At 39.6% G+C, this 14,548-nt stretch overlaps 3 protein-coding genes across 5 annotated transcripts in view; 1 reads left to right on the forward strand and 2 right to left on the reverse strand.

Moving 5' to 3' along the window:
- Window positions 1–32: 32 nt before the first annotated feature.
- trappc2 (trafficking protein particle complex subunit 2) lies at window positions 33–2,189 on the reverse strand. The gene is made up of 5 exons (XM_051959264.1): window positions 2,051–2,189; window positions 1,653–1,779; window positions 1,284–1,432; window positions 521–602; window positions 33–425 (listed from the first exon to the last, which is right to left on the reverse strand). Exons 2-5 carry the CDS (start codon window positions 1,743–1,745, stop codon window positions 327–329), a joined length of 423 nt encoding a protein of 140 aa, XP_051815224.1. The 5' UTR covers window positions 1,746–1,779; window positions 2,051–2,189; the 3' UTR covers window positions 33–326.
- An 85-nt stretch (window positions 2,190–2,274) lies between these two features.
- Window positions 2,275–12,027, forward strand: ofd1 (OFD1 centriole and centriolar satellite protein). Of its 2 annotated transcripts, none has more exons than XM_051959257.1 (23): window positions 2,275–2,351; window positions 2,517–2,630; window positions 3,228–3,431; window positions 3,526–3,594; window positions 3,673–3,700; window positions 3,780–3,890; window positions 3,988–4,124; window positions 4,226–4,399; window positions 4,733–4,839; window positions 4,936–5,055; window positions 6,147–6,220; window positions 6,305–6,396; window positions 6,617–6,806; window positions 7,571–7,701; window positions 7,900–8,011; window positions 8,488–9,195; window positions 9,436–9,592; window positions 9,704–9,795; window positions 10,565–10,693; window positions 10,908–11,068; window positions 11,186–11,368; window positions 11,453–11,523; window positions 11,851–12,027. In XM_051959257.1, the coding sequence occupies exons 2-23, from the start codon at window positions 2,535–2,537 to the stop codon at window positions 11,921–11,923; spliced, it is 3,219 nt and encodes a 1,072-aa protein (XP_051815217.1). In that variant the 5' UTR covers window positions 2,275–2,351; window positions 2,517–2,534; the 3' UTR covers window positions 11,924–12,027. The 2 variants fall into 2 exon arrangements, with proteins under 2 accessions (XP_051815217.1, XP_022046508.1); XM_022190816.2 differs by having other exon boundaries at window positions 2,276–2,351; window positions 3,783–3,890.
- A 62-nt stretch (window positions 12,028–12,089) lies between these two features.
- Window positions 12,090–14,548, reverse strand: part of gpm6bb (glycoprotein M6Bb) — a 32,031-nt gene continuing 29,572 nt past the window's right edge. For both annotated transcript variants that reach the window (XM_051959262.1, XM_051959260.1), the window contains exon 7: window positions 12,090–14,290. In XM_051959262.1, coding sequence (XP_051815222.1) covers window positions 14,141–14,290 — 150 coding nt within the window. In that variant the 3' untranslated portion in view covers window positions 12,090–14,140. The remainder of the gene's footprint in view (window positions 14,291–14,548) is intronic.

A 14,548-nucleotide genomic window follows, 5' to 3' on the forward strand; every position in this document is an offset into this window, starting at 1 on the left:
GGTAAATAAACTACCTGTGTCAAGACACAAGGTTGTTAATAAAAATGTTTTAATCATTGTTCTTAAAGCATTTGGGGATAAAGTGAAGTTTTGAACCTTACTGTCAATAATCAGCACAAAGTAGCCTCACCATGGCCCAGTCCATCATCAGAAAAGGAAAAAGAAAAGTCTATAAACATGATCTACAAACTAAAATTGGACAACATAAATCTGTGTTTCTGTTGAATACATCTTATATTGTGTAAAACAAGAAAAGACAGATGTCAAACAAGTGCAAGTATAAACAACATATAGACAAGATATTTTCAAGTCCTTGTGTGAACAGATTAACTCATGAGATGTTTCTTTCCAAGGAACTGGACTTTCCTCTCAAAAGCTGTTGAGCGGATTGGTGCATTGATTTCATAGAATGGATTCATTGCAAACTGGAAGATAAAACAGATTATTAAATTGAAATGTTGACAGTGATATAAATTTACCATCGTGTTAAGTTATCCTAATTATTTGAAAGGCTACTTACCTTAATGTATAAATCGTATACATCATTAAAGAAGTTTTTGATTCCATCTTCTTGTCTCACATCATGCAACATGATGAATCTTATATGTATGGCAAATAATTAAAGAAAATAGATATACCAGTAAAATTGATTTTCATTATGCATAGTAATAGTCAACCTCAAAAAGTCCTAAAAATCATCACATTATACTGCAAACTAGCATGCTAAATAATGACAGTAGGTCTAACATTATTAGCAATGGGCAATTACATTGTTTTCAAAAACTCTGTCATCTCTAAAATGCTAGAAAAAAAGACTTCCAACAGTGCAAAGTGACATCTTCAAAGTGCTTGTTTTGTTGAAGCAACAGTCTATCATTCAGTTTACAATGATACAAAACATTAAATGACAAATCTTTATGTTAAAGATTAAGGGAATATTAAAACATTTTCTCTCATGAATGACTAAAGATTTAATCACTGATCAAAGGTGCTAATTTTCTTCCTGAATAATCAACTAATTGTTTACTCACCTCCATTATTACACTGCTGTATCCCAACTACACCTCTGAAATAAGTTTATGAAACAAAATTATATGAACCCTGTATTCTTTTTTTTTCTAGTTCTCAATGCAATCAACTACGGTATGGAATTATTTGATTAGTTTTGGAACACCAGTAAGTACATTTACAAGAAATCATGTATACTCTGTAACAATATGCACAGGTACTCTGTCAGCAAATATTGCAGTATTGAGGAATAAAAGTAGAATCAATAGAAAAGGATATGTCCTGCAGTGACGAAAGCAGAAACAAACCACTCATTGAACTTGTCCACAGTTTTCAAGTACATGCTGTTGGAAAGCCACATATTTTCATCCACCAAATCCAGGGCTGCATGTGCAATGAATTGGTTCAGGTGACGATGGTCATCCTGTGGTCAATGAAACAAACAGTGGCAAACAAGATCATTTAACAGAGATGCTAATTTCCCATACTAGTGAATCGGTCATGTACCACTACCAGCCAGTATAGAAGTTTTAACGGTTATGCTGTAGTGTTGAATAATGGTTCACTGTCCACTGATCAGGTACAACTGGCATCTGCCTACAAAAGAGTTGGACAAACAAAATTAATGAATTGAGCTGTGTAACCTTTGATTCGGGCTTCCCACTTGGCAAGAACTCCAGCTCAAACACAGGATTGTCATGATGACCAACCATGACAAAGTAGAAGCTTCCAGACATCGTTTTCTCTTCTTCTTGGAAAACCTAAACTTCCCTGGAATCAATTCAAAGCAAACGAAAAAGATCAACTCACTGAATTCCTGGTTAATTTTTAATTATTAGCGTCAAGTATCACCCCAAATGATTGTGAAGCTTTTGGCTAGCAAGCTAACGTTATGTCCGCAGAGCTCCACGGACACATTAAAAGTCTCTAAGTAATTATTGAGAGACTAAAGCAAACATAATACAAACAGTAGAATACAAAGAACACAATGTAATAAACAACAGGGACATAATTTAAATCGATAAATCCCACTTTTGTTTACCTGTTACTTTAGCTTCCTGAAGATGAACTAGAGCTGTCGCACAAAGATGACAACATCGTCAGTACCCAAAATATACTTTTCACTATTTCTAGAAAGGCAATTTTGCAACAGATTTTTAATAAATTCCCTTATAGAAAATAGAATTGTTTGAAAAACAAGCTATTACTGAAATATCGTTTATAATGTTGCGGCTTTTTATGGTTTACGTCATAATTATGAGCCTGCCCGGAACCAAGTTTCCGTTGACGGATTTAAATGTTTTGGGCACACCTCCTTGAAAGAGACGCAAAGCGGTCGTCAGGTTGGTAACTAGCGAAATTATTGTCTTTTTTGAGATTTCTGTGGTTTCAGCTTCTCGGAGAATGGAGTGATTAAAGTCTAAAACCAGTTTATACACTGAAAGCTGTTGAAAACGAAGCGTTTTGTTCTCGATCTCGATGTTTACTTCTGTTTCCCTGCTGTCAAGACTTCCAAATACTCAGTTATGTCCTCATCCAAAGAAGATGTGTTGTCCCCGGACGAGCTGAAGAGAAGGCTCTACCAGACTTTCAAAAACAAAGGAGTACTTGACACACTCAAAGTAAGTAATATTATCCACGTTGCTGTCAGTTCTTACAGTCCCTCAATGTCGTTTCTTCTGACTTTCCTGCAGCTGTTTTGAAATGGCACCAAAAGACTTTCCTGACTTGTTCAAGCACAAAAGTCCTACATTTGCTCCTTTCCCATTGTATTGTTTGTGGCTGAGTCTAATGAAGGTATTTAAATCTGCTGTAGTCAATTGTAATCACTCATAAGAAGTTAAGAGACCATGCCACTAAAAATGTGACTATCACAACTTTTGACATCACCAAAACTGATCATTCCAGTTGCTGTTTCTATATTTTTGACCCAGAAGATCTTGTCATATTTCCAGAATACCACTAATGAACTTATGAAATCACCAGAATGCATGTTTGTTTGTTATTTGTGGGGGAAAAAGAGTTTCCATCATTCCATCATAGAAAATAAAGAGTTATAGGAATCATTGCTGACTCAAGACTGCCATTACATACAGGGTCTTTACAAGTGTATATAAACTTTTATTCACAACTGTATATACCCCACATCAACTCTAATTACATTAGAAAAAGTTTGATCCTCAGCCTTCTCATGTTTTTACTCTTGGGATCTGATTCAGGCACAACTTCGAAATCAGCTCATCCAGGAGTTGAAGCACCCGCCTTTGACTGGACAAGAACCAGTTCCCAGGCCAGTACCTGTGAAATCTGAGCCCCTTTTAGTTTCAGCTTGTAACAGCATAGTTGCAGACCATCTTCACAGCTCAGGGTATGAGTACACACTCTCTGTATTCTACCCTGAAAGTGGCCTGTGTAAAGACAAGGTAAGTAAGACTGTTTTAGTTTATTTAATTCAAGCTTAAAGTATAAGAAGCATAATCATTTATGAATATGTTGTCCTTTGTTCCATTTTGGCAGGCTTTAAAGAATGAAGACCTTCTTCAGCTTCTTAAAATTCATCCTGAATCAGCCCTGTACTCATCTTTGGTAACTAATAATCTGATCTATTTTCTTTGAAATAAGAATAAGTAAAAAATGCATCACATTAATATTTTTGTTTTACAGTCTTCAGTTAAGGAAAACAGTGATAAAGGTATGTGCAGTATTCTATTCCTTCTAATAAACTGCTTCTACTCCCAAGTCGTGCCCTGATATACTTTATCTTTGTCTAGCAGGATTCCTGATCAACCTTCTAACACATCTAAGACACCATGATACTCGCAGCCGACGCCATGATGCTGACACCCAGACAACCAGTTTATCACGTTATGGAGACTCTCTGGGTATGATGAACTGATGTCTAAACCTGACCATTTATATTGTGAATACATGCTTTTGAATGTAGCTCTAAAGTTTTTCTTGCTCTCTTTTCATTTGCAGTAGAGAAGATGAAACTGATTGATAGAGAATACGAGAACTTTACTTACAGTGAGGACAAAATGTTTTCATTTCAATCAAAACTGGATGCATATAGAAGAGAAATTGAAGCACAGATGAAAGCAGAAATGAACACAAAGGTACACAAACAAACACACGTATAGTGAATAAACAAAATGTTTTGTGATCGTGTCATTTATATTGTGGTTATGTGGCCTCAATATTATGTCTTTTTTTTAAGATGCAACTTTTTAAAGATGTCGAAATCGCTAAGGTGAGGATGGAAGAAAAATCGAAATTTCACAAAGAATTTGACAAGCTGAAGCAAGAACTGGAGAGGACTTACGAAATGAAGGCAAAGGCACTGATGGATCGAGAGAAAAATGCGATTGACCGGTTACAAAAACAACAAGAGGTAAATTATTGCTAATATTATCTTGTGTTGTGTTTCGTACTCCAGAGGTCAGCCTAGCATCCAGCAGTGTCCAAAAGTCTGAGATCTTTGATAAAGATGTTTCTATTTTTGTCTTGAATTTAATACGAAAACTCAAATTACCCATTGACTCCATATATAATTGCAGGACTTTTTGTGTCATAATTGACATTTTTGCTGTTTTCAGGCCTAAGATCCACATCAGACTTTTGAACCTTACTGTAGTCAAATAAATGAAAGTTTTGGGCACGGTATTCAGTGGAATTATTTTCAGAACTGTATATTTGATGCTTTTTTAATTTCTTTTTTCTATAGATTGAAGAAAAAAACGTCTACATGCAGAGACAATCATTGCTGAAAGAAATCGAAACACTACGCAACAGAGAAAATGAGCTGAGGATGAGAATGGAGGCTTTCGAAAAGTAAGATCTTCCTTTTTTGAGACATTTCTGTTGGTAAAGGGCTGCTCTGCTCTCATTGTGACCACTGGTTCTTAGAGTGTGTTTGTGTCATGATAGGACTTGTCAAATTCATGAGGAGAAGGTCAAGACTGCTGAAGAGCTGCTGAGGAGGAGAGAACTGGCTGTGAAGACTATGGAGGACACATACGACCAAAGGCTGAAGAATGAGCTGTCCAGGTATTTTCATGTTGAGCACAAAATTTACACTGATAAGAGTCAATGAAAGTATTATGGTCCCACTAGCAGTCTCTCTATCTAGAGATTTATTTACCTCTTGAAGGGATAGTTTGGTTTCTTTGGAGTAGAGTTACATGAATTACTCCTTTACAGTCATTGTACCTTGCTGTCAGATGGACCTTTCCAACATGAACTCAAGCTGTTATATTGCTCTGTGCTATTTTCAGACCCGCCAGACTCTGTTGACAAAAACAGCAATTTTGCTCTGCAGACTGTGTGAGTAGCTCTACTCCCACTGTGTGACTTCTCTGTTTTAAAACATAAAAGACACGCAATAACACAAACAACTAACCCATCGAGGCAGTGGTACACCAGTGTTCTGTTCCGTGGAGTAAAGTTCCTGTTTTTGTCGGCAGAGTTTGGTGGTTTCAACGAGAGCAAACGAAGTGCATCAGTTTCCCGTCTGAAAGGGCTGGCTGATGCCAAGTTAAAGCAGTGAAAACGTTCTAATTTTAGCATACATTTAAAAAAAAAAAAAGTGCCTAAAATGTTTTGTTGCTGGCCCTGTCCACAGCAGTTTATTGCTTAACTTCTGTGCTGCTTTTCCTAACTAAAGGTATAACAAAAACTGTCAACAGCCAAGACAAGTGCCTCATACAACTCCTCTTCAAAAAAACACAAACTATCCCTTTAAGTTTAGGTGGCTTGTCTTTTTTAAGGAATATTTGTCACCAGAGGATGTCACTGTTGTGTAGGGTTACGTTAAAAACATCATCATGTGTATACAATATACAGCATAAATTCTCCTCATGTCTCTCATCAAAATCCACACAACAAAAATTTTGTACTCAAGCTGTTTGAAAGCTTTTGGTGATGTTTTTTTTGGGGGGGTCCCTGCTGAAATAAACATCTGTAAGTTTGTTTGCATTTTTGCCAAAAAGTTAATTGCTTTCTTAAAGTGCTTATTATTTAGGCTTATTTTGCTTTACAAACCTTTAGTTAGCAGCTCGTATGAATGTTTCCTTTGAAGGCATCATGTTTTGTGTTGTTTTAGTTTCCAAATTATTGATCTTATGTCTTTATAAAATTAGGTATCAGCTTGATTTGAAGGAGAACTTTATCAGGAGAACAGAAAAACTCACAGAAAGTGAGAGCAGAAACAAAGGCAAGTATTTTAGGAAATGGAGGATTAATGACTGGTTTGCTGTTAGCTGCGTTTTCATTGTGTTTACATTGTTTTATTTTTCAGTGGAAACTGCTCGTATCCAGAAAGAGTCTGCTGTAATTGATGCCAGATTAGAAGACCTCAGTAGAGCACGTTCAGAGCTGAAACGGGTTCAGGTAAACATCACAACTCCATTCATCCAGCATTGCTACTGCCACACACTTTAATGACATGAGGCAAAGCTATTGCGACTGGTACTATAAATAATTTAACACCTCTTTTGGATCAGATTTTTAGCTGTTTAGTGTGATTCTGCGATAACTGCAAGCTGCACAGTGTGACTGAAGTCTCTGGGTTTATTTTTCCTGCTCTTTAATGTCTCCTATTTTTTTCCAGGCTGAGCTAGACACAGCACAGCAGCAGATTTCTCTGCTGACTCAACAGAAGGAGCTGTTAAAGGAAAGACTGGAGACCATGAATGACTACCCCAGCTTGAAAAGAGAGAAAGCAGAGCTGCAGGGGCAGCTGCAGCTGCTAAAGAAACAGCTGGAGGAAGCCCAGGAGGAGAACAAGCTTCTCCATGCAGGTGAAAAGTGGATGTGGTTCTCATGTACCTCCCAGGAGTCTTTGCATGCTACATTTTCCCTAACCAGTTTATATGAATAACAGAAGCTGGGTTTCCTGTCTGATTTCCTTGTGGCTTGGAAATATATTGTCCTAGTTATTACTTGTAAATGTATATCCGGTGTCGGTATGTCAGAATATTTGTAGTCTAATCCAATTCTTGTGCTGTATTCAGAGTGCCTGAGTCTGGACTCATTGTGGTTCTGTGTGAGGAGCAGTGTACTGTAAAGCATTCATGCTAGTCTGCCCCGCTGTCTCTTTCTGAACTGAGTCTTTCTGAATGTATCTTGCCAGCCAATGTGGGGCCTTTGTGCTGCGCTTGTAGCTTTGCAGAAAACCAGTGAGGGAAGGGGGATGAGAGGTGGAGTGAATGTGAGCAGAGACAGAGGGCTCCCTTTACCCAGGGCTAACAAAATGCTACCTCTCTCTGAGGAATACAGTATTCTTCCTGTTTGAGGACGGGGCAAGGGAGCAGGGGCGTCTCTCCTCATCAGTAACAAAAGGCAGCAACATGGTGACAAGTCCCATGTGCTGTAATCTTACGCTGGCCAGAGCCATACAGAAAAAACGTGAGATGGAGCAAAAATGTACACTTTGAATCATAACTACTAAAAATCACCAGATGTGTTTCATTTCACTGTTTTCCCACTAAAACTAAATATGCAGTAAAAAAAAAAAAAGCTGTACTTTTACTTTCTGTTTTGACTCCGATGATCCCTTTCTCAGATATGGGCAAGCCATCCAAAGAGCAACTAGCCATGCAGATGGAGCTTCGAAGGCTGCAGAGCGCTCGGAGGCTGGATGAGGAAGAGTTTGACAACCAGAAACAGGTGCTGCAGGCACAGCTCCAAAGTGAGGTCAGTCACATCACAGCTCCTTGTGGGAAACTACATGGTCAGGTTTTTCTTCTAGGCTGTTTTATTTCATCTCTGAGAATTCATTGTGTAGATAGTTTGGGTTTCTGGTGACCTACATAATCATACACATCACACAGACCTTACAATGCGTGCAAATCGTAACTTCTCATGTAATATCCTCCCGTCTGTTTTCTGCAGGTGGAGCGATGTGCTCAGCTCAGGGCTCAGCTGACCGAGTGTGAAGAGAAGTCCCAGTGGATGACTAACCACGTTGAGGACCTCAAGATGCAGCTTCACCACACTCAGCAAGGTGCCCCATGATAGCACATGCATGTTCACAATGTTGGAAAGCTTCAGGATTTGTGGCTGTCAGTTTGAATTACAGTTGTTTCAATGTGTAGTTGTTTATATTACAATTTGTAAGACACGACTTTGTAGTTGCCTATTCCTGCTTTTCTTTAGCTGGCTTTCTTTCTTTGCTAGATCTTAATGGTCTATAGACTAATAAATCTTGTAAGAGAGAAAATATTTAGCAATTTTCAAGCATGCCTCCTCTGTGTTCTAAATGCTACAATAAAAACATAAGCTTAAAAAAAGAAAGAAAGCCACTATATTAGTAGCCACTGGATTTTCGGCTTAGTTCCATGTATTTCTTAGAAGGTAATTTAGTGAACCTGTTTCTCAGATCTTTCACGGTGATTGGTTTTCTGTATTAGTACTCAACGCTCCTCTTGTTTGCTTTCCCCCTTTTTCCTTTCTTTTGTGTGATTCATGCAATGCTGGCAGCTCTTGAAAATGAAGTGCTGCGAAACCCCAAGCCCTCTCTTGTTGATCGCTCAGTGCTGGAGCTCAGTTCCAGCAACCTGGTTCCCCCTGACTTCTATGTCGATAGAGCTGTGCTGAGAGCCAGGGTGGGTTGTGATGATGTTTGTGAAGCAGGTGGGCCGACGCGAGGACACGTGTCACCCTGGAGTGACTCGCCAGACTCCGGCATGGAGCTGGTGGCTGAAGCCAAGGCGCGGATCAAAGAGCTGCAAAAGGAGGCTGAGACCTTGGAGGAGGCCTACAGGAGCTACCAGCAGAGGGCAGTGCACTCCACCATCTCACACATGCTTCCCTCAAGAGCTCTTTCCCCACAACAAGCTCATCCTTTACATCGTCCTGTTTCCCCTCTTAGAAAACAAGACTCTCATTCGACCTACAAACACAAAGCCTCAAACAGATCACGCTCTCCTCAAACCGTACGATCCCCCTCCATGCCGTCTTATGGCACTCGGAACGTCTTACCACTCGCACAGTCAAGAGTGACGTTCTCAGAAGACACTCACCAACCCCAGGCCACAGCTTTTACTGACCACAGTCTCCATTCATTGACTGAGCCTTTGTTTCTAAGAGATGAGGAACTTCAAAATGAAAGCTCTGCTCCACCCAGACGCTTGTCCTCGACACCACAATCTTCTTCCAGGGCTAAGCTTCAAAGAGAGATTGCAGAAGGTACTTACATAAGTTGCTTTATCCTGTCAAAGCACTTCAAAAAATGAAGATGATCCCTTGCTTTCATGTGTCAAGAAATAACTGATGAAATAGCTTCTAGTTCACATGCTGTATGTTTTTTTACTCATATTCCAGAATGTAAAAAATGAGCAAACATTCAGGTCAATCTATCCAAATCTTTACACAGCAATCTTTCTCCTCTGACATTGTTTTCTAATATAACGTCTTTGCTCCTGATAGAAGCAGCTGTGTCTCCAGTAGCGTTCCCTCAGCTGTCGTCTGACAGACAGCTCCCTCCTGCCCCCCGCAATGAGGTGGTGACCTCAGGTGTTTTTTCCTCTGAGCTCAGTCCGCCTCGCAGTCCTCAGCTCCAGAGCACAGCACGAGAGCAGTCCAGGTACCATCTGGCATGGCTTTACCAAGGACAGTACGACATTATTACACTTTTTTTTTTATAGAGACAGTGAATACTAATGAGCTCATGTTTACCCCATTTTTCTTTCACCAGCCCACCAAAGCTGCAGCCTGTCCTCTCCAGCTCAGAGTCTTCCCCGCAGCCTGAGAAGATAAGCCTTGAAGATCTCACAGGGACATTGTCAGGTATTCTAAACTAGGATTAGTTGTTTTTTTCCCCCTTATTATTTAAACTGCAACACAAAAAATATACGTAACACAGTCATATTGAACACACACTCACTGTTTGTGCTCAACTTTCCTTACACAAGAGACCCAGTTTAGAGCTTTTCTTGTGTATCTCCTCTTGGCTTAAAGGTCCTCTGGGCCAAAATTGTGATCAAAGAAGAACTTTTAATCTGTTGGCACATAAGGTCCTTTCACAGTTTGGTTGCATGCTGCTTGACTGTAAGACATGGAGCAGAGATGACAAGTCCCCTGGGTGTCCATCTTGCAAACACAGCTTCCTTAACATTTAGTGTTGTGAGATTTTCCTCCTCTTTCTAAATCTGAAAAGCTTTTGCTGCATCCTGGGATGCACAGCCAAACATTATACATTTACCTTCCATTCATGACTGCTGCGCATGATGGGATCGGTGCACCAGTCCAGAAAAGTGTGATCACTTGGCACATGCACCATCTATTAACGGAAAATACTTCAAGCAACATTATTTCTTCTCATCGTTAATTTAAATAAAATCCCAGTGACAAAATAAAATGTGTCCCATGTGGATGTTTTGGATTTTGCAATTGCTGTTTTTTAATGAGTGTGTGACTGGCCTCCAAAGTGTCCTTTCAGCAGCCGCGCACAATGGTGAAGATGAAGGACAGCTGATTATGTATTCTGTGCCGGTCCTCTGGCCCTCTTGCATTATGGTGGAGCATAAAAGGTCTCTTTGTGCATGTCTCCCTCCAGAGCCCGGCCACATTCCAGAGCTTCTCCTGGACACTGCTGTCCCTCTCTCTGAGGAGGCCCCTGACGGACCCGCTGCCCCCCACCCACAGGACCTCCCAGAAGACCCCGTGGATTTGCAGGGCCAGGCGGGTGAGCCGTTAGTCCTCCCATTAATGACCCGTAATCTTGGTTGACCCCAAATGACAAGAACGGACATCTTCTACTGTACATTATCACTCTAAATCAATGAATCTGTCATATTTAGCTGAAATTGTAGCCATTTTGAAGTACATCGCTGCTTAAACCTAACTGAGACAAACTGACACATTATCTCACTCATGTTCACCGATGTGTCTTTTATAAGTCCCACAATCTTCAGGGGAAACTGCCAGAGTAGAAGAGGAAGAAGATGAGGAGCAAAGGTGGGAAAGAGAGCGAAAGGAAAGACAAGAGCGAAGGGAAAAGGAGCAAGAGGAAGCAAGAGAGAGAGAGCTGCAAGAACTGGCACGACTGGAGAGAGAGATGGTGATGATTATCTTATACTAAGCTCCTCTAAAGGTTCTCTTTCTGAACTTTAAATATTTATGTCTACTGAGAAACGGCAACCTAAAATGAATGCTGACGGTATCTGTGTGTCACCAGCTTTTGGAAGAGGTGGAGCGATCAGAACAGAAAGAAGAAGTGGAAACACTGGTTAAGAAAGGAGGAGATGAAGAGCAGAGGGACGAGACAGATGCCGGCGATAGGGAGGAGTCTAAAGGTGAAAATCCTCTGGAGAAATACATGAAGATGGTCCTGGAAGCAAGAGAGAAGCAGCGTGCACAGGTCAGTTGTGTGCACGTTTGTCTTGGGCTGCTGTAGAACATTTAGAACAGACTTGTAGCAGCTTTTCTTGTTTTGTTTTTTCAGAGCCCTGGAAGAGAAGCGCCAGAGCATGCAAGCCCAGAAGCCAAGAGTTTGTCTGAAGAGAGAGAGGACAGGTAACTTAAAGCGTAACATTAGGCGAAACACGAAACTGATCATTAGATTCATGGTTTTACTTACAATGAATGAAAACACTGCATGTTTTGGAATTCAAAAGTTATGTCGCAGAGGCTTGTAGGAAAGTTTAATAAGCACACAAGCCACTGTAATCCTCTTCCAATAACATTTAATTACTTCATGCTTCCTCGTCTCTTTAATGTTGTTATTTGCTCTGGAAATATGTAGAGTTAATTTAAAAATACTTTACTATTTTTAGTTTGTTTGTTTTTTTTTTTCCCTGTCCCTCGAGGCTTTCACTAATTAACCCGGTTTTGTTTTCCCAGCATTGCAGCGTATTCACACAAAGATGAAGATGATGATTTCTGGGGAGCTGATTGTCCCAGAGAGCTATTGTAATCTGAATTGTGGACTTGCACTTCTCGCTTGTATTTTAAAATGTTACTTTTTCAGTGTGTATATTTGACCCGTTTTGTACGAATAAATGCACTTTTTTTTTTAAACTGTGTGCTGTCAGACAACATTTTTTAATCATGCACAACAAAAATACACACAACAACAGATGGAAGTTTGTTTTATTTGATTTATTTTCATAAAAACAGTCAACAGGCCAGTTGAGTCGTGTCATAAAGGGGCTTCCAGTCAGACAGGATGCTTGTTGATTGATTGTTGTCCTCCTGGTGATTGATAAATAGCCTTTTCTTTTCTTTTTTGGTTCATTCAACAGGAAACACAACATGCAAAATGAGCTGTGATGTACGTTACCTTCACATACATCTCATCTTTCTGCTCAACTACTGCACACCTGCAGCCTCTCTTACGTAGAACAGTGCAGGTTTTGTACCGCATCTCACAGATACTGTTTATTACTCTGGACAACAAGTCACCCTGGCATTAACACTTTGGCTAAATTTACCATTTATATTTTTATTTGAATGACTGGCGTTGTGGCTATTTGTTACTTGAAAGTTGAATTATAAGTATCAGCATCACTAGGAAGCCCTTGACATTCATAGAAAACACAGGTATACTATCAGACAACAAAGTAATACTCATATAGAATTGATTAAAATAACCTAAATAATATCTATAACTAATCAGCTACATAACATGAGTTAATTTGTATTCGGTTAGAAAAAAAAAAAGCAGGAAAACGGGCAAACACTGCCTACTACTGATGCCAGCATACATGACTGTACATCACGTGTATCACTGCAGAAACAGTTGTCTTCATGCAACAAAGAAAACATCAACTTGTCCCCACAACTCAGCTAGGAGAAATAAAAGATTACACGAGTAATTATGTCAGCATTCTGACAATTGCACAATAAAAACAGGTGCAATTATAGAAAAATAAGAAAGAACTTAAGTGGTTTTCATATTCAAAAAGAACAAAAATACTAAAATTCGGACTTGTAACAAATTTACACTGTTCACACCCCAGGTTCTTAATCGTGACGACGCACATGGGACATGCTTGTTTCATAAGATTTCTCAAAATCAACTCGTTTTTGATCACAGATATTACAATAGACAACGGCTAAAATCAGAGCTGTCTTCATTGGCAAGCTTTGACTTTTTCTCCTTGAATATGCACGGACCAAAGTTTTAAGATACTTAATATACCGGATATCATTCTATCTCAATATTGGCAGCATCCACATTTAGTTAGCAAGTTATTCTTATGGCATTATTTGTAAAAATTTAAATTCTATAGCACTGATGCAGACGAGTTCCTGGTGTGGGTGTTTACATTGTAGCTACCCAAATATATACTACGTGTCTGATTCATTGATTTCCAATTAAAATTAGATGTTTTTTTTTTTTACAGGGAAGAATGTTTGTTCCATTTGAGTTGTCCATAGGCTCTAGTGCACATCTGAGGTAGTGTTAATGTAGGCCATTAATGTTCTGAATGAGTTATGTAGCTGAATACTAGCAACTAAAATTTAAGAAACAATCAACAACACTTGCATGACTGCTAACTGAGACAGTACAGCAGCTAAATTCTTCACTCTTTGACGATCGAATCTGCTGCACATTTTATATTTTACCTGTTTCCTTACTGTAAAAGTCAAAGTCTCTTTTGAAATATTAACCTTGCGTCCGTACAGTGTGACTAACTCAGATTGGATGTAAGGCCTTTCATAATGTGTATATAAGTCAATCTGCATTTTTGACTGGAAAAAAAAACCAATGTTTCACCTTTCCTAGTTGGAAAACTGGCCACAGACGGTCAGAGGAAAGACAGAGCAAGACTGTAAAACAAACTGTCATTGTTATGCGCCGTGTAAGAATAGTGCAATGTCTCAAGCTTCACCAGCAAACATGAAAATCAGATCTCAACTCAAATGTCTTTTCCTAAAGATAAACAGAGAATTAAAACAAAAAAAAAAGCATGAACAAAAAAAAACACTTGTTGGTGAGTTAGTGCAGAAAGCAACACTGATGCATTAGTTTGTTAGGAGCCCGGTTAGTACTGCACAGTGTCAGGGCAGCTGGCAGGTTATTTTAGCTGAGCGTTGCCTTGGTCCAAAAGGGGCCACAGTGGCTGGCCACAGTGTCTATGTATGTCTGCATGAGTGTTTGCGGGCGCTGTGAGTGTGTAAATATCCTTTATGTGTAGGAATTGAGGCATTCCTTTGAGCGTGAGGTGATGTCCTGCAGCTCCCGCTCTTCCTTCATTTTGATGTCTTGGTAGGCATGCATTTGACTGGCATCCTTAAGGTAGGCCCAGTTTGCTGAGAGAATCATGAGGAAGTGGATCTGGAAGAGAAGGGTGAGGTGGATGGCCGGTGAGCATGTCAAAGATGCAAAGCAAGCTACAGGAGTCAGAGCTACATCACGGACGTACACAAACGTAAAGTTAAGATTTTAAAAAATGGTCAACGTGGCGTACGGTACTGAAAAAGACATATTTGTTACAGCTATTGTAACATCACTGTTACAATCATTACTAATACTGGAGCTACTACCTTACTATGCACAGTACTACAGAAACTTTAAAGGCGAGAGGATGAGTGG

The sequence above is a fragment of the Acanthochromis polyacanthus genome, chromosome 14 (assembly GCF_021347895.1).
Source record: "Acanthochromis polyacanthus isolate Apoly-LR-REF ecotype Palm Island chromosome 14, KAUST_Apoly_ChrSc, whole genome shotgun sequence".
NCBI lineage: Eukaryota > Metazoa > Chordata > Actinopteri > Pomacentridae > Acanthochromis > Acanthochromis polyacanthus.